The following is a 26,844-nucleotide window of genomic DNA, read 5'->3' as shown; positions in this document are numbered from 1 at the left end:
CATGCTCAGGCTTCTTCAACTTGTGCAATGCAACGACAAGGACCACGTTCTAGAAGGAATCCTGTGTTTTTATCTCTTCACATCTGTTTTACAGCATCACATAAAGTGACAAGCAATCTCTAGAACAGTCAAAACAGCAGACAGTTTGAGCTCTTCTGGATGAAAACAGTATACCAGACATCACTCAAAATAATTACAAGTGATAAAGTAGGTTCACAACATTCTTTGTGAGCAAACACAATTTAACAAGCATTCAGAAGCAAATTCAAACAATATTTGCAGTCATGCGATAAAGGAAAGCCCAATACACCAATCCATTCTCAGGGCAATGCTGAAGAATTCCTATGTGTGTGTGAGAAACAGGCAAATAAAGGAAAAAAGAACATGAAATACAGCAGAAATCTGGCTGCTACCTGAACATTTGAGAGCAGCTGGGAATTCTGATACGGCATGCAGTTTGTGAAGCGAAGCAAAAGCTGACAGGCATGCTCATTTAACTGAGACAGCTAAGACAAAATTTGTCAGTCCTTTCTGTGTGTTTCTCCCAGCCTAAAAACTCTACAGTCAGACCCTCTTCATCCAATCCCTACACAGGAGTTGTCTAAATGTATCAGTAAGGTTGAGTCAAGCACAGAATAAAACACAAAACTCTTGCATCCTGTACAGTCACATAGACATCTGTTCACAGAACTGAATAACATCCGTATGATTTCTATTTAGAAGTTACCAACAACGCATTTTGAGATGAATGGGAATAGGGAGCCAGTCCACATGGACTTAATCCCCCTCCCCCCAGTCTATTACAGGTGGAGCCAATTTTCAAGGCTAGAAACAGCAGTTGGATGTTTCCATCCAGATAAGACTAAATAAAAACTACTTTCATCCTCCTCAGATTCGAGGCTGGAATACTGAGTGCATACGTCAGGCTGCACAGGGCTGCAGAGCCACGATAACCTGGGTACAAACAGATCAACCCTTAGCATTGTGCTGGAACACACTCTGGCAATAGGTCAGGATTTGTTTTTTCTCCTACTGAAGGGTCAAGTCTTACCAATCTCATTTTCTCCCAAGGCAGTAAATCTTCAAGTACAATTTAAGCACTTGAATGATGCAACATGATGGTAAGAAGACCAAGCTGTTATTAATAAATAACCTAATGCTTTCCAACTAACCCACAGAGTTATGTGTTAGCTGCTGACAAACTTGTATTGCACAAAGTCACCCTGTGGAGCATATGAAATATGACTTTATGTTTGAACTGACTACCTGTAAACAGAGCCTGAAGATCGCAACGGTCTTACAGATTTTCAGTTCTATATATTAATTATCTCCATATTATTGATCAGTGTTTAAATGGTACCCCAAAGTAACTGATTGTTCCTACTTGTGTCATCTCTGCTCTAGGATTTCATGCATAATCTTCTTAAGTGATCAGAGACAGAAACAATTTGCCTTAATGAGTGTAAAGCTGGTGAAGCATCTTCACTTCATACACTGTAGGCTCCATTTCCCACATTCTATACTACATGGTCATCTCCGCTTGATCCGCAGGCTTAACAGCTCTGTCACTGCCATACCCTAACTGCGCCTCTGTATGACTACAGAAAGGTTGAGACAGGAAAGCGTAACTCCTTCAGCAAGGAATAAGCAGTGTCTATTTTCTTAATGCAGAAGTCAATACTTTATCCTAAATTTATCAAAGCTCCACCCCCCTCCCATCCATACTCTCCATGCAGAGTCTGTTCTTCACTATATCTCCAGAGCTCTCCATACAGACCTGTTCTCTGTCCTCTGCCCATGCCACCACATTCCCACACCATGCATTCTTTCTGTAAAGGGACAAAGGCCATTCTGCAGAGTGCACCACTATATAGGGAAAACTGACATGCCTGAAGAACACAGGGTCACACGGCTGAGCATAGCCGTAGGTGGGTATGATTAGCCAAACTCAGAACTCACACAGAAGAGTGCTTGATTACTGCTACAAGCATTTACTTACTGACTACACTGAAAACAAAGGAAGCGGACCACTTTCCACTTGAAAAGTTACCCTGGACTGTCTGCCTATCTCCAGTCGAACTCAGGGCAAGTACCTCACACATTAGCAATCATCAATGCTTAAAGCACAACACGGGGCAAGGATGCTTTTTCACAGCCACTTCTACACAACACCACGCCTCTGAAATGCTCAGAACTCCACTTTGTTTAGATAAGACATTAAGTCCCATCCTACTGCAAAACACTCCACTGTCAAGTGCTTCTGAAGGTTGTATTACTTTGATAACAAAAAAGTTTTGGTGACGACTTTCCAACCAGATATTTAGCAAAATGCCATGCTTAAGTGTATTTTCATTTCATATCTGCAGCACATGTGACAAAGCAAACTGTCTGTCTGGAAACAGCCCTTACATATTATTAGGAAAATTTATGTCTAACACACCAAGAACCAGCTCCCGGGTAAGACATCACTCATTACATCCCCCATGAATTAAAATGATGTGCAAAATAAACACCCTTCTCACACCAAGAACTCACCTCAGGACTTGTATACAGCAAAAAAGATTTCCCTTGTGATAAACCATAGGAGCACAAAGTGTTCCTTCAAGTCCTGACATAAATCTGGTCTCTCATTGCGTTAGCTTCTTGCCTTTACCACTATTGCTGTGCAGCCTTGCCACCTTTCTGCTGCCTTCCTGGCGCCGCATGCTTCCTGCAATTACCACCCAGCTCAGCTGGGACAAAACTCATCTTCCCATCGGATCAATACATGGCAAAAGAACCAGCACGATGCTCTCTGTTCCAAGGAACCCAACCATCCAGCAAGGGACTCCTGTGTGGAGCTGTTACTGCACTGCTGTTATCCCCGCCTTGCCTTTCCCCACCACTTTCACCTCCTCTTGTTAACAGTATTGTTTTTATTTATCTGCAGTGCTTGGAAATTGTCTTGACACCCGTCTTAAGACAGAGATGGTTTTCACCTGGGTTGAGTGCAAGCACTGTCACATCTGGCAAAACTCTTTTTAGTTTCAATCAGAAAATAAGGAAGTCAAAGCTTCTTTGCTTATCTTGTTTTCTGGCCAGTATTACTGGCTTTTATTTTGCCTGTGAAAAGATGGCATTTCAAATAAGATACACAACGTGTTATTCAGCCTGCTCCTCCCATCAGCAGAGCAAAATCAACACTCACTTTGATTAAAAAAATAATAATAAAAAAAAAAATCTGAAGCAAAAATGGAGCTTCCTTTGAAAGAAGCAAATACAATCTACACACAATCATGGAAAATGACCCTTTTAGTTATACAAGCTAAGTGAGCCAATCCAGACCATAGAAAAGAAAAGTACCGACCCAGAGCAAGTGAACGACTGACAAAGATCTGTTTTAGCCTTCCGTGCTGGACATAGGCACAGGAGGCAGCAGCGCAGGCTCCAGGCAGCAGGACAGGGCAGAGCACAGCCCCATGCCCACAGCACACCTAGCACAGCAGACAGCTTGGAGCTGTGCTGTGGGCTGTGGGGCTGCAGGTTCACACACCCACACAGCGCTGACGTGTGCTGCACCTACACACTAAGACATGTGTGGGGTACCTATGGCTTCCAAATACAGCGCAATAAATTTCAGTGGTTATTTTAATAAATTTAAGAAAAGTACCACTGCCGCTTATGAGCAGTTTTTAAGATGACTCCTCAGGGAAGCCATGCAAACAGTGTTGTCTGTAAATCCCTTATAATTATTAAAGCATGCTGACGTCCTGAATTAGCACAGCAAGCAGCAGTTCTAGTAACACCAGACAGAGATGTGGCAGAGATGAAAGGCACTGCATTCCTATTTAAACACTTCAAGCTGCCTGAATAACTTTCAGTAATACTCATTTTTATCACTTAGAGCCACAGAACATTTCAACTGCAACCTAATCTCAATATTTTAAGCAGCATCTTTTACATAGATTTGAAACAAAACTTACCAAACCTCCTTCACTGACTGCTCCCAAATGCATCTTCAGTGTGAATAACCAAGTGTGCAAACTACCAAGTGTGCACCACAGCTGGGAGAGTTTCACATTTACTACCCACCTGGTGAACAATTTTGGTTCTCTCCATTGCTTAAAGGTTCAATAGATTCCTAAAATGAGATCCAACTCAAGTATCGGGCCACAGCCTTTTCACTGCTCCACTCTTACATCTGACTTAACCACAAGTGGAGATGCGGCCAGGGGTGCATCATCTGTGGCTGCGGCACGAGAAGAGAATGAGAGCCGCGACTAAATACGGTCCGTTAATAACGTGCTACAATCTGAATTGAGCATCGCTGTTACAGGATGAGCAGCCACACACCTGATTGCTGCCACCGCCCCCGAGAGCTCGCAGCGACATCGCTGCTATGAGAAAGCACCAGCTGTGCCTCCAGCAACGCCTCCTGCGTGTTTATGGCAGAGCGGCTGCAGCATTTGCCCTTAAAAACACTCTCTTCAAGTTTTCCTGTGCAACACTTACAGCGGACCACACACTAAGAAGCAAGATCAGATATATCTGGGCGCGAAATGGTAGGGATTTTTTTTCCAACAAACAAACAAAACAAAGAGAAAAAAAAAAAAGGGAAAAAACAAACAAACAAAACAACAAAATAAAGAAATTAAGAGTAGAGCGAACTGCTCAAACACAGCAGCTCCTCAGAGCAGCCCCTCGGGGCAGGACACCGGGCCGCCCGCAGCACCCACCGCCCCGACCCGGCTCCACACCCGCACACCGCGCAGTTCCCCGCAGCTCCCGCCCGCGCCCCCTGGTCCTTTACGGCCAGGACACGCACCGCGGCCCCGGCACCGCGCTCCGGCCGCTCCCGCGGGGCCGAGCTGCCGCCCGCTGCCCGAGGGGCCACGGCACCGGCACGGCTCGGCTCGGCACGGCACCGGCACGGCACGGCTCAGCACGCACGGAGAGCAGCGGCCGCCACCTGGCCGCCGGCAGAGGCGCGAAGGCGCCACCCGCTACTCACCGCCCGGCTCACAACTTCCCCCAAGTTGCCCGGCGCTCCCCGCCGCGGCCCCGGCACCATCGGGAGCCTCGGGCAGCGGCCGCCCTCCGCCCGGCAGCTGCGGCGGCGCCGCTGGGCACGGGGCGGGCGCGGTGTCGGGCGGGCCGGGCCGGTCGCAACTTCTGGGGAGGTGAGTGAGGGTCGCCCGCGGCCGCGCCCGCAGCGCCCGCAGCGCCGTCCCCTCGCGGGCACGGAGCGCCCGCCGCCCCCGCCCGCCCCTCCGCCGCCGCCGGGCCGCGACTCACTTCGCTCGCGGGAGCCGGCAGCCCCCTCCGCGCTGCCCCTGCGCGCCGGGGCGCGGGGCTCAGCGGCCGCCGCCTCCGCCGCCTCCTCCTCCCATGGCCGCCGCGCCCCGCTCGGCAGCTCGCTGGCCGTCAGCCGCGGGAAGGAGGGGATGAGGGAGCGGGGCCGGCGTCGCGCCGGGGGAACATGTCTGTCGGGAGGGGCCGGCGGCCGCCTCTGCTCGGGGGAGGGAGGGAAGGAGGGAGCCGGGCGGGGCGGGAGCGGTGCGCGGGGGGCTGGCGGCGGGGCTCGGCGCATTCCTGGGAGCGCGGCTGGCCGCCCGCCGCCCGGCCGGGAGCGCTGCGCCCTGCGGCTCCGTCTAGGGGAGGAGTTGGGCTATTGCAGCGCGTCCCCGAGGCCGCGGGCTCCGCTCGGCGCCCCGCGCTGCCCGGAGCTGCTGCTGCTGCCCCCAGGCCGGGCCCGGCGGCGGTGCGATCGGCGGAGAAGCGGCTGAGGGCTGAGGAGAGCCGTGGTGCTGGTGGGTGCTCGTGCGGCCAAGTGCCCGGCACCGTGCTGCAGCCCTCGGGTAGGCGACAGCTGTAGGCTGAGTGCTTCCCGGGTTTCTCCTGAAGCCAGACCACTTTCTCTTTCGGCACTTTTATAAAAGAAATCGCTCCAAATGAGCATATCCCACAGTTTATTTTACTTAGGAATCGCACTGGTGAATTACCCATGTGTGCAGAAGAGACCTTGGCAGCGATGTGCTGATCTGTGAGGCCGTGCAGGAGCTTCCCTGTGCTGCGCAGTGTCCAGCTCCTCGTACCACAGAGAGGACAAGGGCCACACAGCGCTGTTGTGTTGCGATGTTTCACAGTTACTGGGTGAAATGATTGGGTAAGCTATGATGGAAATCTTGTTCTGACATTAACCCAGAATAAAAGGGAATCACAGCTTCCCTTGTGACAGGACAAGGAGAAATGGCTTCAAACTAAAATGAGAGGCTTAGACCAGGAATAAGAGATAAGTTTTTTACAATCAGTGTGGTGAGTTGTTGGAACCACTTGCCCTGAAAGGTGAAGGATCCACCATCCTTGGAAACATTCAAGATCAGGCTGGACCAGGCTCTGAGCAGTCTGTTCAAGATGTAGGTGTCTTTGTTCATTCCAGAAGAGTTGGACTAGATGACCTTTAAAGGTCCCTTCCAACTGAAGTTATTCTATGATTCTTCCCCAAGATCTCTGCTGAAGTTGGATGAAAGCAAACATGTGAGTTGCAGTGGCTGGGAACAGCAGCCCACACTGCTCGAATCAGTGCTGCCTGGCTTCAGGGAGCTCACAGGTCTCGCAAGCAGCCCTCGCACACAAAGCGAGTGGCCCTCAGGCGGCTGTCCCTCCAGGCTGGCGCTCTGCCTGCTGGCATGAGAGGGGGCAAAAATATGCAGCTGAGGAAAGATGGGCAGTGAGATGTGACCTCACTAATTTGGGACTGGCTTAAAGGAACTGCAGCCTAACATGGCAGTAACTGTTTGCCAGAAGTCTCGCAGAGGTTTTAAACTAAGTGCCTCTTGTGGCACACAGACGCATCTTCCTTATTCTTACACCAGAGATACCTCCTTCCCTCACTTCTGGAATCATGGAAACAATGTCGAGCATAGCTTTTCCATTAATATATATTGTGCAATGGACATACCGTTCAATTCTCACCACTGGTGAGGGGGTTCACATCCACATCTCCTGGGAGATGCCTGTGCTGCCAAACCTGTGGTTATTCCTGAGGCCTTTCATTCTGACTTCCTGCTTCTGAAGCTATGGGAGAGTATAATTAGCAACTCATGGGGTTAGAAACTGCAACCACAGGCCCAATCCAGACTCTCTCATTCTGTGGCTGGAGCACTCTGCTGGAAGAGGCAGACGTGTGTTCCAGCCCTTGTGTTTATGGTGGTGTTCAGTACAACATTCCTGTAACGCAATAGGAATATATCTCAGATTATTACCAGTACGGTGGCAGCAGCAGTTGAACATCAGTATCACCAGACATATGAAAATACTGTTCCTTCCTTATACGTACAAATCATCAGAGATATTGGTAGATCAGTGGATTTAACATATGCTCCTGATTTATTCCTCCCTGCCTTTACTGTATCCTAGATAGTGAATGTTTAAAATTTCCTTGTGTGGCTTGTGGTTTAATTTCACAGGGATTAATGCAAATATAGTTCACTGACAACCAGACCGGATTTAGGCAAAAGTAGCCCATTTTGGGGGGAATAATGAGGATTTTGCCTCAAAGTTAGGCATTGAGTCTCCATGCTGTCTACTAGTCTAGAAGATGCAAAAGCACAGTGCTCTGTGTTTTATCAGTCTGTAGGGTACTGCTTCAGTACAAGTAAACAGTGTAACAGACGGTCAGTGATCTTGTTGAAAAAGGCCTGCTTTCTTTCTTTATTTTATTTTTATATATATAATTGATATGTTACATCGGCTAAAGTGAGTATTCTTTTAGTATCCACTTTGATATATTTGGAAGAGTAGTATTAAAAGTCATCTCCATTGCAAGTGTGATGCTATGGAACCAGGTGCAGCAGACAAAATCTGCTTTTGCTTTCTATTTATATTAGTGCGTAATGTGATGTTTATCAGCAGGATGTCAGATGGTAATCTGACATTTCTGTTCACAGTAGTTCTTCATATGGAAGAGGTTACTTCACTGTAAAGTGACTACAGCTAGTGCATGTTGTATTATGATTGGCAGTATTTCTGCAAGACTGGCTGTAAATGCCTATTGTAAGCACTGGCTTAAGTTTGTGCTTCTGTGGCATAAGAGTACTCTTGTCAGTGAAATCTGTCCTAGGTGGAGTTACATTGGTACACTGGTCAAACTGGTTGCATGGTTTAGTGGGTGATAATTTCCTCCAACAAGAAAAAAAATACATTAATGTGTATGTTTCTAGATGAGAATAACTGGGTCCATATGCAGCATCTATATGCTAGGAAAAAGGGGTAGGGAAGGAGGGGGCTACTTAGCTGTGTGGTTTGTACTGGGAGACAATAAAGTGACTTTTTTGCTGCTGAACATTTTTGTCCATACAATTATATATAATAATTATATGCACATATAATTCTTATAAAATGAACTCTTACTTGATATTTTTCTACCTACTGAGCTTTTAGGTGAGGCCTGAGACTGATAAATCAGGACATTTTCCGTATTCTATATGCTTACCCATAGCTGTTTTAATTTATTTTCTTTGCTTTGTTTTTAACATAGAATCATGGAATCACAGGCAAAACAATCTTGGAAGGTCTCTCAGGAAGTCCTGTGTTCCATTTGTTCAGTGAAGAGGTCAGATGTGTTTGATTTACCCTGTTGGGGGTCCCAAGGGTGGAGAGTTCTCAGCATCTTGGAGCAACCTGTTCCACTGCTGCTTCGTCCTATTTTAACTTCTGTTATTTCAGCTGATGTGCACAATCTCTCATCTGCTGCCTAATGCAGCTCTGGAGTGCCTGACTTCATCTTCTTAGAGACATATTTGTTGGTAGGCGCAAGCTGTTCTGAGGTGCTCCCAAAAAGGGCTGAAGCAGCCCTGCCCCTCAGGCTTCCTACTGTAGCAGGTGCTCCAGCCTCTGAGCATCCTTGTAGCCCATGCACTCATTCCTCAGCTGATATCATTGCTGTATGGTGTTCTTTCTTCCCACAGCATGATTTTTTTTTGCTTTTGAGCTGGGAGAATTTCACACAGTTCCCATTGGTCCCTTCTTTAGGAAAGACCAGCTGGAAGACAGCCCTGCCTGTGAGCCTGTTGACTGATCTTTCCAATTTGTTTTCTGCAGACTTGATGTAGAAATTAAACAGGAAAAGTGCCATAGGTCCTGTGATCCTCCAGTTGTTACTGGCCTCCAGGCATAAGGAGGATTCATATATATGAATCTATATATATTTTTTTCATTAAAATACTATCTTTCTGCACTCAATTTCCATTGATCTAATTTAGATGTTAAGCTAAAAATGGAGGTTGTAGAAGGAAGATCTTGGTACTGTGGAATAAGATTAAGAGTGATTCATGTGAATGTTTATTGTATCATTACTCATTACCTTAAAACTGTAGAATACTTAAAAGAGAAGAAAAAGTTTACTTGTGCTGGGTGAATCTTAACTGATAACCTCAAGGTGAAGTTCCTTTATGCACATATTGTGTGTTACATTGACATTTCTGTTCATAGGGTAGGAGCAAGTCAAAATTCTGTTTAGAAGGTAGGTTACAACCGCTTCTTTTCTCACTTCCTAATATTCTCTATTAATTCAAGATATTGGAACAACTGAAAGCAAAGCATTCCTTAAATTTCCATCATAAATGGAATTGCAAAAAAAGTTTTGTTCCAACACACTGCCATTTGCCACAAGAGGAAACCATGCTAATAAGAGGCAAATTCCAGCCATGATCATCTGGTACCAAGAGCTGTACCAGAAGTACAGTGCTAGCTGTATGCAAAAATAAAAACAAGATTTGATAGCAGCTCTACTCTCAGCCTCTGGATATGTGGAAATATTTAGGTTGTGGGTTGTCTGGGTTACTTCCATTAAAGCTACAGAGCAAAGGTCCCCTGAGTAATTTGTATTAAGGCATAACTGCATAATTAAAGCATACTGCATCATCAACAAATATCTGTGGAAAAACAGAATTTTCTTTAAGGAAATAATCTCCAAGGAATCATTAAGAACATTCATGCGGGAGAGGAAGGCACAGTCAGAAAGGAAAACTGAAAGGACATTGTGCTGCAGTATGAAGTCTCTTTCTCTTTTTCTAAGGCATCTTTCATGCTATCAGCCACAGCTAATGTAAACTGAGGAGCTATTTGGAGCTATTTGAGTCTGTAATGAAGATACTGACTTTCTGGTACTCTGTGAAAAGTGTATTTATATGTATTTAGCCTGTTTTTTGTTTGTTTGCTTGCTTATTTTGTTGTGTGTGGTTTGTTTGTTTTTTGTTTGTTTTTGCAAAGACGGGAGACAGAGGAAAAAAGAAGTGAAGGTCTTGCTTCTGCCAGTATGCTTGATGCCCTTTTTCTAAGGTAGAGAGAGATTAATTATTTTACACATAAATAGTCTGGATGTATTGCATCTTAGACCAAATGTTCAGAAAATCTGTGTGTTTTCAGGGTGTCAGTGATATTGGAGCAGGCTTTAGAACAACATCCTGTAGCATATCTCATGTCTGAAATCTTCTGGTAGATACAGCTTTTTTAAAAACAAAAACAAAACCACTCTTTTTCTTTACTGGACACACAGGACCTACTGCTCTAGATGTCTCTTCTAGAAAATCTAAAATCACAAATGTGCAGACACCTGTCCTCCAGAAAATGCTGGGTGTTCACAGACATCTTTATGTTCAGGGATGGCTAGATCAGATTTGGTGAACCAAATGTATTTTGAAGTTATCTGTCCTTCTCAATTTACTGTGCAGGACGTCTAGTCCTCACCTTGCTTGCCCAAGGCAGGTGTTTACTAAAGTGCTAAAGGTGATGTGCTATTTTCGGTCTGAGGGATACCTCATATCTGCTGTCAAGGTGTGCTTATGTGACATAATCTGTGGTATCTAAAATAGCCCTAAATGCCTATTGCAGGTAACTGAATCCCATCCTTAGTCTTTTCAGTGCTTACTGAGTGTTGTGACCAGGCAGATACGCAAAACTGGAATCCAGAGCCTGACCACTTCCTACACCTGTGTGTCTACATTGGCTTCCATTTCCTTCTACTAATAGCACAAGTTTAACCATCCAATAACACTTATACCTGTAATACTAGTCTCTGAAATGTCTCAAAAATTTAAGCATGTTAAACAAGATTGTCTTTGATTGGTTTCCTGTACTTAGGTTCCTATATTCTGGCATGATAGAATCCTTTCTGGTTCACTTCTCAAAGTATTTTACGTTTTATATATCAGAGTATGCTCTTATTATCTACCCTGATTTTATGAACTTTTTTCTGCAGTTTCTACCATATACTCCAGTCCCTCTCCCCCAGTCCTTTTGTCAGATTTAGGTGGACATTATAGAATTTACAGCAGAGACTATTTGATTCTGCAGATACTCAAATTCACTTTAAGCTGAATGTAGTATTGCCATGCAAAAGGCCTCAGACAATGGTTTGACCAAGGCCACAGTATAGAAGGCAAGAGATTTAAATTGTGTGGTGTAGTTGAAGAATGAGAAAGAAGCCTCAGAGTCACAGTATTTTCATAAAGCTGCTAGTTCCAGGAAGAGTAACATCTTTCAATTTACAGTCCAGATTAAAATCTATAATTGATAGCTCTTAAGTGCATGTGATGGCAAGGGATTCAAGTTGGACTAGGAATGTGTATTATTGTGCATACCCAATAGGCCTACTATTGACGATGACATAAACCTTTCTCTGAATGGCTTGGTTATTTTAAATTGAGGGACCATTCTGAGCAAAATGCATGACAGGAAAAAGAAAGTCTTATCAATATTATTTTCCTAGAGTATCATTTACATGCTCTGTTAAGAAGTGTCTTTCGAAGCATAATCTTATTACATGCACAGAAATTCATGATATGATGTGAGACAGCCCTTTGACTCTCCCAAAAAGCCGTGTTCATTCACTTGTTTCACAGCACTTTCTTGTATTATGAAGTTCACCTTCTTATCAGGCATAAAAATCAGACCAGCAGGAACCTCTATAGAGCCATTGTTTGCAACTAGGATTAAACTGATCTCTTGTCAGAAATCTTTATTGAGCCACAGCTTTTTTTGCAATCAAAATGTAGATATGCAGACCCTGTATTGCTTGCTTGACAAATCTTTCTCTACTACTTTGCCAGGGTTCTCACATGTACTTTTCATTCTACTTACAGAAAATGGTTTGGCTGTTCACCCAAAGGGCCTAGCATCCTTTGGCCTTCAACAACTGCCTCAGTGAAATTACTGCGTAAGTTTATTTTAAACTTGTTCCATCCTGTATACCTGTATTTGATGATTCTCAATACACATAACAGTATTGAAGGGCAGTGAGGGCAAGAGTCAGATGAGCCCATGAGTCATCTGGTCCAGAGTGTCCAGCCTTTCAGATTAACTGTCCCTACCTATGTCTTGACTTACTTATCTGAATTTTCAACCACGACTCATTGGTAGAGGTCCCCTACCTATCAGGCACCTGTATCAGACCTTCCCAAATTTATTATTAGAACGTTTGTCTTTGTTCCTGAACCATCTTCAGAAGAATTCCAGATTTTTTCTGTCCACAGCAGAAGTTATGGTCAGATTATTCTCTTCTCTGTTTGATAAACTGCCACATACCCTTCAGTTTTCCCTCTTTCTTATGTCAAGCAATTTCTGGTTTTAAGATAAACTTCATAGATCATGCTTTCTTTACTTCTAAACACATTATCTGGGGCTTTTTCTGTTGGGACATATGTTTTGAGATGTAAAGTGATCTGAAGGGACCAAATCTTCCATCCCAGGTTCTGGCAGTACTGAGACAGGGAAAGATTGAGGCTTGTGGCTATTTAAAGATTATAGGGTATTTCTTGCGCCTTGTTGGCTTTGATACATATTCAGTTTGTGACCTGTTGTCTCTAGGCATTTTTCTTTAAAAGCAGTTCTGAAGTAGGCTTCTATTTATGTATTTGACTATTCCTACCTAAATTCATTTCATTTCTTATTTATTCTATTTTATTTCACTTTTTTTTTTTTTACCATTTTCTGCTCAATCCCCAGTTTTTCAAGACAGTTCTGTTAATTCTGAGTTGTGTCTTCCAACAAATTTATGATTGCACTTCCTTCCGAATTTATCTCATTTGCAAGTTTAATAAGACTGTTACTGAGATTAGAATGAAGTCATAACTAAGACAGTTTCCCCTAGAAGCCTAAATTTGTGACAGAATATTATGACAAATAAGTAAATATAAACAAGCACATATGAACAAATTAGTTTTTATGCTATGATTTTTTCTGCTAACTTTGAAGTGCTTACAAATAATTTGATTGATTCTAGAATATATATTTTTAAGTTGAAGTTAGATCAATTACTTTAATATTTCCAGGCTGTTGTTCCTCCTGTTCTCCTTCTTTTTTCTTTTCTTTTTTATTCTTTCTTTTTGAGGGAGTGGGGGTGGGGGGAGGCAGGGGAGGAAGAGGAAGCACCTATTTTTGTCCTTTTATTCTTTCTTGATCTTATATACCTTCTCCACCTTTCATGAATTCTCAAGTAATAGCTAAGATGACTACTCCATCAAATTCTTAAAATATCCCAAGTCACAGCCTATTAAGACCACTCTGTAACATTTCCCATCCTCTTTTACCTCCAGTTTAGACTGAGTTCTTAACCCTTTGTAATGAATGCTATTATGCTACTCATGTACATGTAGCTGCATCGAAGTGTTTTAAATACTCTGACCGTCTTTGGAGCACCACTTTCTAAGTCATCACCTTCCCCCCTTACCCTAGACAGACAGGAAAATCAACCAGCGTTTTCCTTGCTATTCCTTTTTATTAGTATGCATTCACTTTGGAAGCCTTTTGTACTTGTATTTAGGTTGCTCTGAAAGTAATGCCTCTTATTTATTTCCATGGAAACTACAACACATACAAAGAGTACTGTAGCAGTATTTCATAGATCAAATTCTCCACTATTTTTGAATACAGACACCATTAGCTATTCATTTTCTCTTGTGATTAACAAGAAATTGCATGTCATGCTTGTAAAAATGTGCACCAGTGGAGGTGACCCACTGCTATGTCAGTATCATTGCTAGAAAAATGTTGCCCCTACAGTCCATCTCATAAGTTCGAACAGATAGAAACCAGAAGGCACCAAATCTAGACCATACTGTGTCAGTGGTTGTTCAGTCAAGCCAACACTGGCAGTGTACTCCACAGTCTTCAAGCTGTATGAGAACTGGTGATATCATGTTGTAAGGAGATTATATTCTTCTCTGGCCTGACTGAAAGTTCAAGCCTTCAGATTATTCCATGTCGTGGTGCAGTTGTCGAAGTTGATTGCTTGTCCATGTTTCAGGAAATCTAGTTCACCTCTTTCCTATTCCAAAAGACAGTGCACATCACTTAACCATCTGGAAGCTGTGCCTTGAACTCTTCTTTGATGAGGAACTCACATCACTTCACTCCATTGACTGCTGCTTAGATACCATCTCATTGTGGTGACACCACATGTTGCCACCAGAAATGATAGGATCCAGGAAATTGTCACCTTGAGCCTTGTGTTGGTTCAATAGGTCCTGACAAACTTGCACACAGTGTTCTTTCTGTTCCTGTGTGAGCATCTGTGGGACCCATGTCAGATGCCATTCTGTCAGACTGCCCCGATGGGATGGTGGTAAGGTTCAGCCTCCACAGCCATATGACCAACATGTGCCTCTGACATCATGGGCCAACATATTAAAATAGGAGGCATTACTTTCAGAGCAGACCTCATATATTGGTATTATGCTTTATTTTTCTGATATTTTTTTACATGTGCTGTCTTGTGCTTTAGAATTTGATCAGATTCCTACTTTTTGTGAGGAGCTTTGTGAGCTTGAGGTCAACTGTAAACTTCTTGCTTGTGTAAATTAATCTCATTGTTTTTCCCCTTTGATGGAGATAGCTTGTGGTTTCTGCCTCCACAATCTTATGTTACAACCTACTTACATTTTCCTTTCACTTTCTTACTGATTTGAGCTGATGGAAGTCTGCCTGCTTGAAGTCCATGATTTTCTTGTTTTCCATGTTGTCTTTCTTAGGACTGTGAACTCTGTAATTTCACAGAGGTAGCCTCCAAGCTGCCTTTCATCATCATATTCTTAAAACAATTAAAATTCATTGGTTATAACCACATCTAGAAGAGCTTCTCCTCTTGCCTGTATTTTCTCCTGTACCAGAAATGGTGACCAGTGCTTTTCCATTTAGAGCTTGCTCTGAATCTCTGTCCCAGTGTTTTCCTTTCCCAGCAGTCATTTGGACAGTGTCATGGTTTAACCCAGTAGGCAACTCAGCACATCACAATTGTTTGCTCGCTCCCTCCTCACCCAACCCAGGTGGACAGAGGAAAGAAGCGGGAGAGAAAAAATAAAAGCTGTGTGTGGAGATAGACTGTTTAATAGGTCATAAAAGGAAGGGGCTAGTTAGAATAAATGAAACAAATGTTCAGTCCCTGCTGAACAATCTAGCCAGTCTCTGAGCAACGGAGCCCCCAGCTTTACTGTTCAGCATGATGCCATGCTATATGGGACATCTCTTTGGGCAGTTCACGTCAGCTGTCCCAGCACTGTACACTGCCTGCCAGCTCCTTGATCACCCGCACCCCTCGCTGGCCAGATAGCATGAGAAGCTGAAATGTCCTTGGCTCTTTGTATGCACCTGCATTTCCAGGTACATTTTCGTGGCTTGCCAAAAATCCCCCTACCCCCAAGCATTATTATTTTTTTTAATAAAATATTTTCAAATAATGTGTTATGGACTTGAAATCATCTCATACACATAGAGTAATACAAAGGAGCAGATACACAGTAACGTGTATTTAAAATTCAATCTAATAGTGGAGCATTTTTTTCCTGTTCTTTCTCCAATTTGCAGAAAGAATAGAAAAACCAAACAGGGAAAGCAAGTCATAATTAGAAGTCTTTGCCAGCTGCACATTTCTGTACTCCATGGTGATGATGTTCTCAAACTGTACTTTTATTTATCATTATTGACTTTGGATACCAGCTCTGAATTCATTTGCAAATACCATTTAAATGTCTTCAGCACAATGGCAGTGACATTTACCTACTGTGATTGTTATTATCAGCACTATTATTATTATTATTATTAAAAGCAGTTGCAGCCCCAGTGCAAAGCACCAGCAGATGTGTCCCCCCCAGTTCCCTTTAACTGCACTTGATAACATTCCATCAATCCTGACGCTTGTAAACAGATGCTCAGATATCCAGCCAGCCGAAACCTCTGACACAAGGCAGATCTAGAAATAGCTTGCGCAGAAATAATCCCATAAGGCATGTGACATAGCCAGGAGGAGGGCTCTGTAATGCTAAGGGACATGTGCTACTTTCCTACACACTGAGTAAGAATACCACCTACTTCCAAATCAGTGATTGCACTCATGACTTCATGTGTGCTACATTATACTCTCACTTCATGGCATGATTACATGCACTTCCCTTTCTAAGAAACTGTCACAGAACTGCTGTTTCCTCTTTTCATAAATTTAATGTTTTCTTTTTAGTACTTGGAAGCAGTTTTCAGCCATCACCCCCCAGCAGACATAGTCCTGACATAGGGAAGAGGCTTCAATCTCCATCACACGCCAAGGGCACAGGGTGAACGTTCCATTTGTCTCTGCTTTCCCTCCTGCAGCAATCCATGCCTGGCTAAAGCATCAGTACGGAAATGCTGCTGGAGCATTTCTCTTGGCTTCTTAAAGCTTAATTTAAAATATGAAAGAAGCCATTAACTTTTGCAAAAGCAATGCAATGGTAAGGGAAGTTTGCAATTTTGGAAACCTATCAAATGAGAAAGCATTGCTTCTGTTATTTGTGAAGCATAGACTCAGCTTTGCATATCTGACAGAAGTGAAAATCAGTACCAACATTTCATAGCTGCCAACATGACCTCCAGACTTCTGAATACAAACAGACTTCTGCTTCTATTTGTTGTGAAGAAAGCCAGATAAACATGCAGCTGGGTAGGGTGGTTGGCACAGGCAGGACAAGAATTGCTTCAGTAAGGTCGCTGTTTTTTAGTATGTACATATTTCAGTAGTTCCAGAAAAATATTGTTGTGGTTATAAATCTATCCATGTGTTAAGACTGACTTATATTTATTTTTCCCCAGATGTACCAATTTTAATGAAACTTACGGAGACAGTGAAAACTGTGATAGAAGGAAAATTCTGAATGACCACTTGGAAGTGAAACCTATGAAATGAGGCATATAACCTAGATACACCCTGACAGCTGGCTGACATGTACATGTATGTACACATAATTATCTCCCAGATGCTTGGTTGCACAGGAAGAGAGGGTTGAATGCAGTTAAGATGCAGGGGTTGCTCCACTTTTTCCAGCTACCATGTCATCTGAACAAATTAAACATTCTCACACTCCATCTTGAGCAACACAGAGTTGAGATTTGGGGCATCAGAACTCAGTTGTTCTAATACTTATGCATATTCTCCTCATTTCAATTTAAAGATATTCATAACCTGCAAAAATCCACTTCTTTGTGTGTCGTTCACTGAAATTATTCATCATCTTCCCAAAAGTTTCTTTAGATTCATCAATACTTGCGTTATTGTCCTTGTTCTCATCTTTCACTTAGCTTTTATCAAACTTCCTGGTTCCCTCTGAGGGAGGAGGCTGTTACAGTGATGACTGAAGCAGGACATTCCCCTACTTCGCCTTCAGACTTTGTTTTTATATTAGTCCTATTTCTGAGTTGACCAAAAGAGAGAATTTCCAGTTAACTGGAAATACTTGTGGGTTTTTTTTCTTGTTTTGTATTGGTGCTTTTTTGTTTGTTTGTTTGCTTGCTTCTTGCTCCTTTTTGTTTACTTTGTTTTGCTTTAGACCAAAATACAAACATTCTGAATCTGTTTTAGAATTCTTTAAATTTCCAAGAATTTTACTCAAAAACTGCCTACGTGAACATCTGTTTTCAGCTTAGTTTTGCTGCCAAGATCCCAAGCCTAAATCTTCAGCTTGTAAGGGAGGAAATGCTGTTGCTTTGCTCCCATTTATTGGATCTGGCTGCCCTGGAATCATGAAATCTGAAATCCCAGTTGCAGAATGTGAGCTTTTCTTGTGGGCTGTTTGATGAACCTGCTGTGGTCAAAGTGCCCACCTTCCTGGGAGTCTCTCAGCAATTCAGCTCAATTCTTCTGAAGCTCCTCAGAGCCTAAACATTTTGCATCAGACATTTCAGAGCTGAGAGAATTCTCTTTCTCCTACTGGAGAAAGGCCACTCCATGAAGGTGTAACACTGCATGCTTAATTAACACTTAATTAATGATTTAAATATTTACAGGACTTTTGGTTTGGCAACGTTTTCCATTTCTACAGTCTACTGGGTTTTTGTCCCAAGCATCAGCTCTAATACCTTACTCGGTGTCCAATAGTAAAAGCAGGAGAGTGAGCTGTGATAAACAGTGAAATCACATGGCTTTGGATCTAGGGCAAAAAGAAAAAATAATCTTTTGAGCCAGTTTCATTCACTTAATCGTGGTCAAGTCTCCCCAGTCAATTTGATCATCAATTATTCAGACAGAAGAGCTAGGTTTATGAATATACAACCATATTGCATATGGTTGAGTTTAATCCCCACCTGTTCCCACTGGATGATAGCTGTTATAACCCTTTTTCCTGCAAAATCATGACTATGGTTGTTATTACACAAGTAAAAGTTGATCTTAGTGGGAACATTTGTCACTAAACTAAACAAAAAATAAAGGAAGAATGCTGTTAAACAGTGCTTTGATTAATAGCACATAGGCTAATGAGTATTATTAGTTGCAGTTTCACTCTTGTTTCCTCTTGCTGTTTTATTCATAGACCTTGTGTTTTTGCTAAAAAGGGAATGATAAACAGCTGCAGAGTGTCCTGGGTCACAAAGTGAAATGGCCTCTTTCAAGGCATGTGAAGCTGATAAAACTGCAGAACCAAGTCTAAATCAAAATCCAATTCTGGCAGGCTAAGCCTGAAGAACACTCACTTGCTCATTTTTTACCTAATTACATTTGATTACAAGAGATGAGAATGATTTGTTTCTTAGTGATAGCAGAAGAGCAAATGCACTGAATCACTTAGTCCTTTCCCCTGCTATAACAACCTTGATCATCTTCATGCTGCCCAGAGAAGAGGGTTAATTTGCCTCTCAATAAGGATGATCACTTATCCTCCCTATGTATTTCCTAAACCCTCAGCAGCATTTAAAAGTGTGCACTCATTCTTTATCTTCTAAGCATTGTATCACTATACTCCAACGTACAAAGTTGTGAGATCCTTACGTTTTTCCCCATGTTAAGTTCTCCTTATGTTCTCTAGGCATGTCTTTTGTTTCTTCTGCCCAAAAATGCTGCTAATTCAGTTCATGTTTACTCTTCTGCTACCTTCCAGCTAACACATAGGTGTCTGTGAAAGTTCTGAAAGTCCCTCTAGTCATTAGGTTTGCAAGTTTCCTTTGCTGATGTACCTCTTACTGATTTTCACATCTTTTAAAGTGTTCATCTGTCTTTCTCCCCACCCCTAAACTACCTCCCATGTTTCTTTATTACTGAAAAAAGATATTTCCTACTAATTCCCAACACATTTCTTAATACCTTGAACTTTTCAGAGAGGAATTTTTCTTATTTGTACAAATATTGGCTATTTATTTAGCAATGTCACGGACATTTGCTGGCAGCCAAAGAGAGCAGAAAAGCACATTTCCCTCCATTAATGTGGAGTTTTCATCTTTTTCCAAAGAAAATCTACATCCGTAATAAGGATGAAGTTTATCTCTTCTCTTTCAAAGACAGAACTCAAAAAATCTGTATTGAAAATGAAATGTGGCTCAGAAGAATAGAAATGAAATGCTTGTTCTTTTTCCTACTTTGTTTCGTAAGCAATAGAAGTTGAACTGACAGCTAGGTCTAAGCAAACCAGGCTCTCATAACTTGTTAAACAAGAAGTTCAAAGCAATTATGCACCTATATGTTTTGGAAGCAGAGAGTAGCAAGACTTGATAAAATTATACCCTTATCTGAGAATTCTGCTTGCAGGGACAAAGGGAATGTTGGTCCTTTTCTGATAATGCGCTATTCCATAACATTCTGTTTATTTCACAATAAGTTAATGAGCCTCATGTGTTGCAACTTTATCCCAGAGCTACTTAATTCATTGGCCTGGCAAGTATACTGTTTGCTGGAATAACAAATGCTAGCAGAGCTCCAAATTCAGCAGAGTTCATGGCATGACCTCTGATTATGTTCACAGCAGAGACTGGGAATAGCATGAGGGCATCTCTGCTAGACTCTGCCTTGTGACCTAGACAACTGAAGGTCATATAAATTAGGACTTTGACTCTCCTGCTAGACACTGGTTGATTATCTCCCTATTTTTCACTACCAGAAGATATTACACATGACGGGCATCGAGCATTTCTGATAGTTACTGTGAGGGAATGGTGAAGAATACGATGATTGCCTCTGGCAACGCAGAAAGCCTCAGAATAAGCACCGTTTAACCTTAACGTACTTAATCTTGGGATTTGGATCTCAGTTTTAGTGATTCAATGCATTCTTCTTCCTTACCCAACAGATGGGTGACCAAGGCAGGTTTGTGGTGGAGTCACCAACCTTGGAGATGTTCAAGGAACATTCAGACATTGTGTTGAGGGACATGGTGTAGTGAGAACTACTGCTGATAGGCGGAAGGTTGGACTGGATGATCTTGTAGGTCTTTTCCAACCTTGGTGATTCTATGATCCTATGATTCATGCCCCACATGGCTACTAAAAGCATTTCTCTGTGTCCAGTTATAGTTTTTTGGCATCTGAACTCTAGCAGAATTATGGGGTTTCATTGTAAGACACTGCTATTCAAAGCTCCACTACTCTGCCATTAAAGAATAAGTTTTCTTCCTCCATGGTAAAATTGATCTTTGAAGCCTCCATGGTGAAAAGAAACCCTGGATCAAGATTCAAAATCAAGATAAGAAAAAAAAAAAAAAAAAAAAAAAAAGCAAAATAATCAAAAACAAATACTACAACCCATAGAAAAAAACTACACAAGCATGGAAGTGAGACATAAAATGGCTTTTTAATTTTGGTAAATCCTTCTCCCTTATGTCCAGAGGGGAAAGATATCATGATATACAAAGCACTTGGGGGTGGGAGTGGTGTTAATGGGTTTCATACTTCGATTAAGTCAGCCTATGAGCTTTGATTTCTTAGGCAATCTTCAAAGACAACATTCCCTCCAGATTACTCTAAGAGTACACTTTGCTGTCTGGTTGCTATGCTGGAATGTGCTTGTCTTCATAGTGAAGAGCTGTTGTTCATTCTACAGTAATGCTTACTTCCTACTCAGCTCACTCAGTTACCTCTCATTGTTGTAAACCCTCATTAGTGCGTAAGATCAGCTGGCACCTATGTTTGCTTTCTTTTTTTAGTGTTCTACTTAAACAGTACTTCAAAAGGAGAACAAATTCATTTCTGAGAAGAAATATGACCTCAGTTCTTCTCTAGTTGGGGTCATTAATTACTGTCCTTCTTGCCATATCTTCATCATCATGTCTTCCATATCTTCAGTTATCACAAATGCCTAAGGAATAGTTAAACGCAAAGGCCATGCCAGACTCCATTTTCTATCACACAGTTACCCTGACACAGTAAATTTTCTGACCAGTTTTATTGCGAAGTCTCCATGTGGCCTGTCTTCAAAACTGACACAGCTGTAGTGTCAAAGTGCAAATGCCTTACATTCTTCAATGCATTTATCCTCAGAATACATTTCTGATGCAGCAAAGTGCAGTTTGTAGATGGAGAACTGAAGGTTCTGGAGAGTAAGTCTTAAAACAGTTCACCTTCTGGATGTGTTTATCTCTCCCCAGTGCATGTGATGAGACCCTTGATAACCACAGAAACTGGAATGTCTAAAGTTAGACTCTATCCAGAGTTTCTCACTGAAGATCACAGAGGAAGTAGTCAGCAATTCAGACAATTGAACACAAGTGTTTTGAAGTTCGAGGTATCACTAAAGCCACTGGATAGTTTTTCTTGTTATAGTTTGCACCTTCTTGTTAAGGGGACAAAAAGAGCCCTTTCCAAAAGTACTTGGTCTCAAGAGAGAGATGACATTTTTAAGTCTGAAGAAAGACTTTCATGTTTTTGCTGAAGGCCAAAAAGCTGCAGCTAGCTCCAAAAGAAGTTAGGGGGACAACCAATGTGTTGTCTGAGAAGGAAGGACTGTAATTTTGCTAGAGTGTTTTCATTTCACTTGGTTGGGCTTTAGGAAAACAATAAGCATGTGGTAATGGTAGGCACTTACTCCCATTGCACTGCCATTATAAAATCAATGACTAGCTGGAAATGGATAAACAAACACATACATAGACAAAATTTGTAAAGACAAACTGAGCCTATAACTGCAGGCAGGGACTGCAGGTTAAAAAGCACAGGCATCCCCTACAGCACCCTGTGAAGAGATCACTTATGAATATACACTTACGAATATAGTGTTTGCCATTCAGATTGTATCAAACTGTAGATGGAAACTAGATCATAAGCCGTTCTTGGGTACTGCAGTAATTTTCAAGATTTAACAGTTTTTTCCTCTTTCTGAGATAGATTTTGGCAGAGCAGAGGAAAAGGGATATTCCTGGGCTCCGGCCTGAAGACTTGGCACAGGAATTTGAATCTCACGATGCCACACTGCAGCTGAAAAGAAGGCTGCAATCACATCACTGTCATGAGTGGACCACAGTCCTCTTTCCTGATTAAAATGAGATAGCAAAACTGATTTATTTCTGACCATAAGATCCAGACAGGGCAAACTAAATTTTTGTCAGTTGTCAGGGATTCTGGTTATGTTCATTGCAAATGCCCTCAACCCAGAACACAGATTTTGCTTCTACAAATGCCCATGTAGTATACTGCTGCTCAGATGAGCCACTGACTTTAGAGCACAGAACATAACTACCATCACTCAGTACCTTCAGAATATAAAACTGAGAGCTTTTGGTTGGAATAGATAGAAAGCACTTGGCTGGCCTTTGCAATGTTTGGTATTTGGGATTTTATTGGTTTGTACATAAATTAAAGATCTCAATCATCAGTTAAAAAACATAACAATTTGTTTAGCCTATTTTAAGACATGAATCCCAAGGGCTCTTGACAGAAAGGAAAAAAATACCCATGCTCTTGAGCAAAGTTAAGAGTTCACGTTTCAAGTCAGTCTCAGATGTCATGTACACTGACACTGCAGGAAAAACATGCGTTGACTGTAGTCCTGAACTGAAACTTCTAAAGTTTTGCATGTCTTACCTTCCATTCAGTGCAGTTCACCTACCAGATTAACAACAGTTGTCTCACTACTTAACCTCCCCCTGCACACACATTATTTGAAGGTCTTTTACCAGAAAGTATTCTGCTTGCAATTTGTTGCTAGGGAGATTCTGTCTGAAGGTGATCCTTTATATATATTTAAAGGGTTTCCATTACTTTTTTTTTTTTTTTTTGCAGAGGAATGCCAGCAGGCACATCGATTATGCCATCTATGAGGTACGTGAACAATACTTGAAAATGTAATGCATGAAAAGTTCATGCAGTCTTGCTCTTTAATGTCCCACTCAGTCAGAATTCTCTACAAGGCTGTCAAGAGGATCATTAGAAGCAGATGGGAAAAGCCCTCAAGATAAAAATATTCCTTTGTCAGTTATTGCTTGCTTCACCTAACTGAAATAACTGAAATGACCCCAGAAGAAAAATTTTTGGTTTGGGGGATATTATTTTTTAAATTTGATTATGTGTTCTTGTGGTGGGCAGAAGGATTATCTGGCGTTTAGATGGGGAAAAAAAGCTCACCCTTAGGTCTGATGGAAGACATTTGGTGCTTCCATGGTTATGTTGCTCCAAGACCTGACTCCATGGCACTGCAGGGGCCCCCAGCTGCAGCCTTCTCCAACGAGCTGCAAGGCAATAGGTCTACACATCTTTCTCCAGTTGACACATCACATTCCCACCTGTCCCCTAAAGCACCAAACAAACAAACAAAAGTGTCACAAAACAAACCTAATCCTAAGGCGCCCTAGACCATTAGAGCAGGGACTGATGATCTCACAAGTAATGCAGTAGGCTTCCTCCTGGTGACATACTGCTAATATGAAGAGTGTGCCTGCACCATTCCCTTTGTGCTGTCTTAACTGCAGCTGTGAAAGTCTTGCAATGCTCTGAATAAAACTATAATAAATGAAGCATTTGTACTGCTACCCTGAAGGATCAGGTGCTAGGAGCATGCAGCAAGGATGAAGCACAACCTTTGAGTGAAGAAAACATGACCAGAGAGAAGTGTTTGGCTGGGAAAGATGACAGTTAAGAGAACATGAACAACATTTTCTCCTGATACTGCTCCTTGAAATGAAAGGTGTGGTAAGAAAAAACACTCATTCCTGGATCATTCTTTCATCTTTGCTTCAACCTGTCTATGTCTGTTGTCATAAACATCCACCAATTAGCCTACAACTTCTTACCAACTGTCCCTCTTTATCCTGGCTTTTGGTGCTCGTTTCAATCCCTGTACCTTCCCCACCATCACTATTCCCTGCACATCTCCCATCTCCTATCTCAGCCTGGTTCCCACCACCCCCAGCTCACTCCCTTGTTCATATAGCCTGATTATTCCTTGAAATTTCTCCATCTACAGCTGAAACTAGATTTTCAGGCCCTGGGTTCCTGGCACCCCCAAGTTCAGTTTTAGAATGTGTCTTCTGCCTCCAAACATGAACACAGCATTTCAAAAACAGATTTTTTTTCCTGCCTTAGGGACAGCAGGCAGTGAGCCATCTCACACTCAGATCATCTGTAGTTCTAGATCTAGCTGCTCCTGAAACTGAAAATGCATGTTCTTGAAATTTGAAATTCATTCACAGATGTTCCCATTCTGTTCCTTATCTCCCCTCATACTGATGTAGATGTGGATAACTGAGTGGAATTCAACTGCTGCAGAAAGCATGTACAGACAGCTCTATTCCTACCACCAGATCAACACACTGTAAGGCAACAACCCCCTTCCCTAATCCTGAGCTAAAGTAGATTTTATCCTAAGGGATTTTCCCTTCCCTCTATCGGCACTACTGGAGTAGGGAAATAAGCTACACCTTGCAGCAAGGATGTAAATAGCTAAGAATTACAGCAAGTGAAGAAATGAAGTTGTATTCCTGATGTTGTTTTTTGATATCCTCACGTATGCTCTCCAGTGAGTGCTCACTAAACACATTGCTCATTTAAATAACTTTTAATCTTCACCAACTTTAATACTGCCCCCATATTGTTTTCTTATTTCAGAACTTCATTCCCTCTTCTCCATTATGCAACTGTAGCTTCCTGATTGGGTACCCAAGTGAGGCACATGTGACATCAAAGTTGCCCTTAGTGTTCTGTATCTGTTTGAGTAAGTAATGATCAACTGAACAAGGAAAACTAGTAGAGAAGTAAAAAAAAAAAAAGAAAAAAAAAATCCGGTGTAAAGCCATGAAGTAGCATTGCAAAAGGAATAACCATTTCATCAGAAAGAAAACATCTTTCCCTGTCAGATTAATCTAGCTATAGGTTAGATTAGTAGGCATTATGCAGTTATTTTAAAATACCTCTAAATTTTTTTCATATATTTTTGATTACCTGGCTTCCAGAATGCAAGGGAAGATTGAGCTCCCACCAGTCATAAAACCTTTGTACTGATTTCAGAGGTGCTGTATTCAGACACAAAACCACACAGCCAGGAAAGAACTCTCAGATGCAGGGGAAAGTACTGCACCATCCAGTGAGCTGTAGTCACACAGATCTTCTCTCTAAGAACAAGTGCAAAGGGAGGAACATTCTGTGAAAGACTGTAGTAAGAGCTCCTAAAAATGCAGAGTAATAATTCAGCACAAGAGGTGCTGTACTGCTCATGCAGTCAGTCAGCTTTAGATCCCATTATGAAAGATAATGATGAACTGGAAGTTTTTGGTTGCCTCGATGGTAGCAATCATTACTCGATTATGCTCATTCAGACTGAAAAGCACTCACCTGTGCTTTAAGCCTCCCTCTCTGAAACCTGGGAGATGAAGGCACAAAGCATGAGGAGTCCCTCCAGAAGTCAAAGAGGCCTGAATGAATGTGAGATTAATAACAGGGCAAAGAGACAATATTAAACAGTAAGCCACTAAAAGAAGTAATAAATCTGCATAAGGACTTTGGTGAAGGAAGGTTTATTAACTTTCTTAAGTCCAAGGAATGTGTCCAAACATAGTCTCATCTCCTTAGCAAATCTAAGAAGCACAGGCCATTTTTCTTTGCTTTTGCTGCTCCCTAGCTTCACTGTTGCTCTTGCTACCTCCCTGTGTCTGGCTATCATCATTAGCTCTGCAATGCTGATCTTCAACATGAGTTCTTTTAGGCCCTCCAGTAGGTTACTTCAGTGCTTTACTATTACAAAGAATAAAAACATACTCTCTTAATTCAAAAAGAGACAGTAATGTTTATGATTTCTATGATTGTTGTTTCAAGACCTTTCACTTTATCATTGCTGGCTGCAGCTAGGGTAGTTACCTCGGTAGTGTTTGGCTGTAGGAGCATTTGTCAAAGTTGTCACTTCTGTATATTTCCAGTCATTAGTTGCAGCCCCACAACCACTTCAACTTTTCATTTACTTATTCTCCAACAACAGTATCGTAAGGTACTGCACACCAGGAATGTAACCCTATGGTGCAGCCACTCACTTCTCTTTGTTACCAGATGCTGTAAGGGAACTCTTCCCATACGGAGTACTTTGGTAGCTCTGAAATAATTCTCTCTTGACTTACTTTGAACTGAATAAAAGCCCAAGAAAGGAGAACAGTGAGCCAG

The 26,844-nt window shown here is 42.1% G+C and overlaps 2 protein-coding genes across 7 annotated transcripts in view; one reads left to right on the top strand and one right to left on the bottom strand.

The window, feature by feature from the left end:
* GHR (growth hormone receptor) overlaps window positions 1–5,338 on the bottom strand; it is a 130,802-nt gene extending 125,464 nt beyond the window's left edge. For 5 of the 6 annotated variants that reach the window (XM_085529567.1, XM_085529565.1, XM_085529569.1 and 2 more), the window contains exon 1: window positions 5,275–5,338. The gene's annotated coding sequence lies outside the window, so the exon portion shown is untranslated. Of the gene's footprint in view, window positions 1–4,990 lie in introns of all 6 variants that reach the window. The other variant, XM_085529566.1, reaches the window with a different exon arrangement.
* LOC107305959 (uncharacterized) lies at window positions 1,116–25,474 on the top strand. The gene is made up of 6 exons (XM_085530086.1): window positions 1,116–1,121; window positions 4,579–5,159; window positions 12,123–12,196; window positions 17,098–17,236; window positions 23,482–23,520; window positions 24,236–25,474. Exons 1-4 carry the CDS (start codon window positions 1,116–1,118, stop codon window positions 17,157–17,159), a joined length of 723 nt encoding a protein of 240 aa, XP_085386212.1. The 3' UTR covers window positions 17,160–17,236; window positions 23,482–23,520; window positions 24,236–25,474.
* The last annotated feature ends 1,370 nt before the right edge of the window (window positions 25,475–26,844 follow it).

The sequence above is a fragment of the Coturnix japonica genome, chromosome Z, assembly GCF_054131305.1.
Source record: "Coturnix japonica strain WE chromosome Z, WE-NBRP24, whole genome shotgun sequence".
NCBI lineage: Eukaryota > Metazoa > Chordata > Aves > Galliformes > Phasianidae > Coturnix > Coturnix japonica.
Note: the sequence above shows the minus strand (reverse complement) of the source record. Positions and strands in the feature narration are given on the sequence as shown.

Coding starts and splice junctions, on each gene's coding strand:
- LOC107305959 (XM_085530086.1), top strand. Junction 5,160..12,122: donor CGGTCGCAACTTCTGGGGAG/GTGAGTGAGGGT, acceptor TTCTACTTACAG/AAAATGGTTTGGCTGTTCAC. Junction 12,197..17,097: donor TGCCTCAGTGAAATTACTGC/GTAAGTTTATTT, acceptor ATTTTTCCCCAG/ATGTACCAATTTTAATGAAA.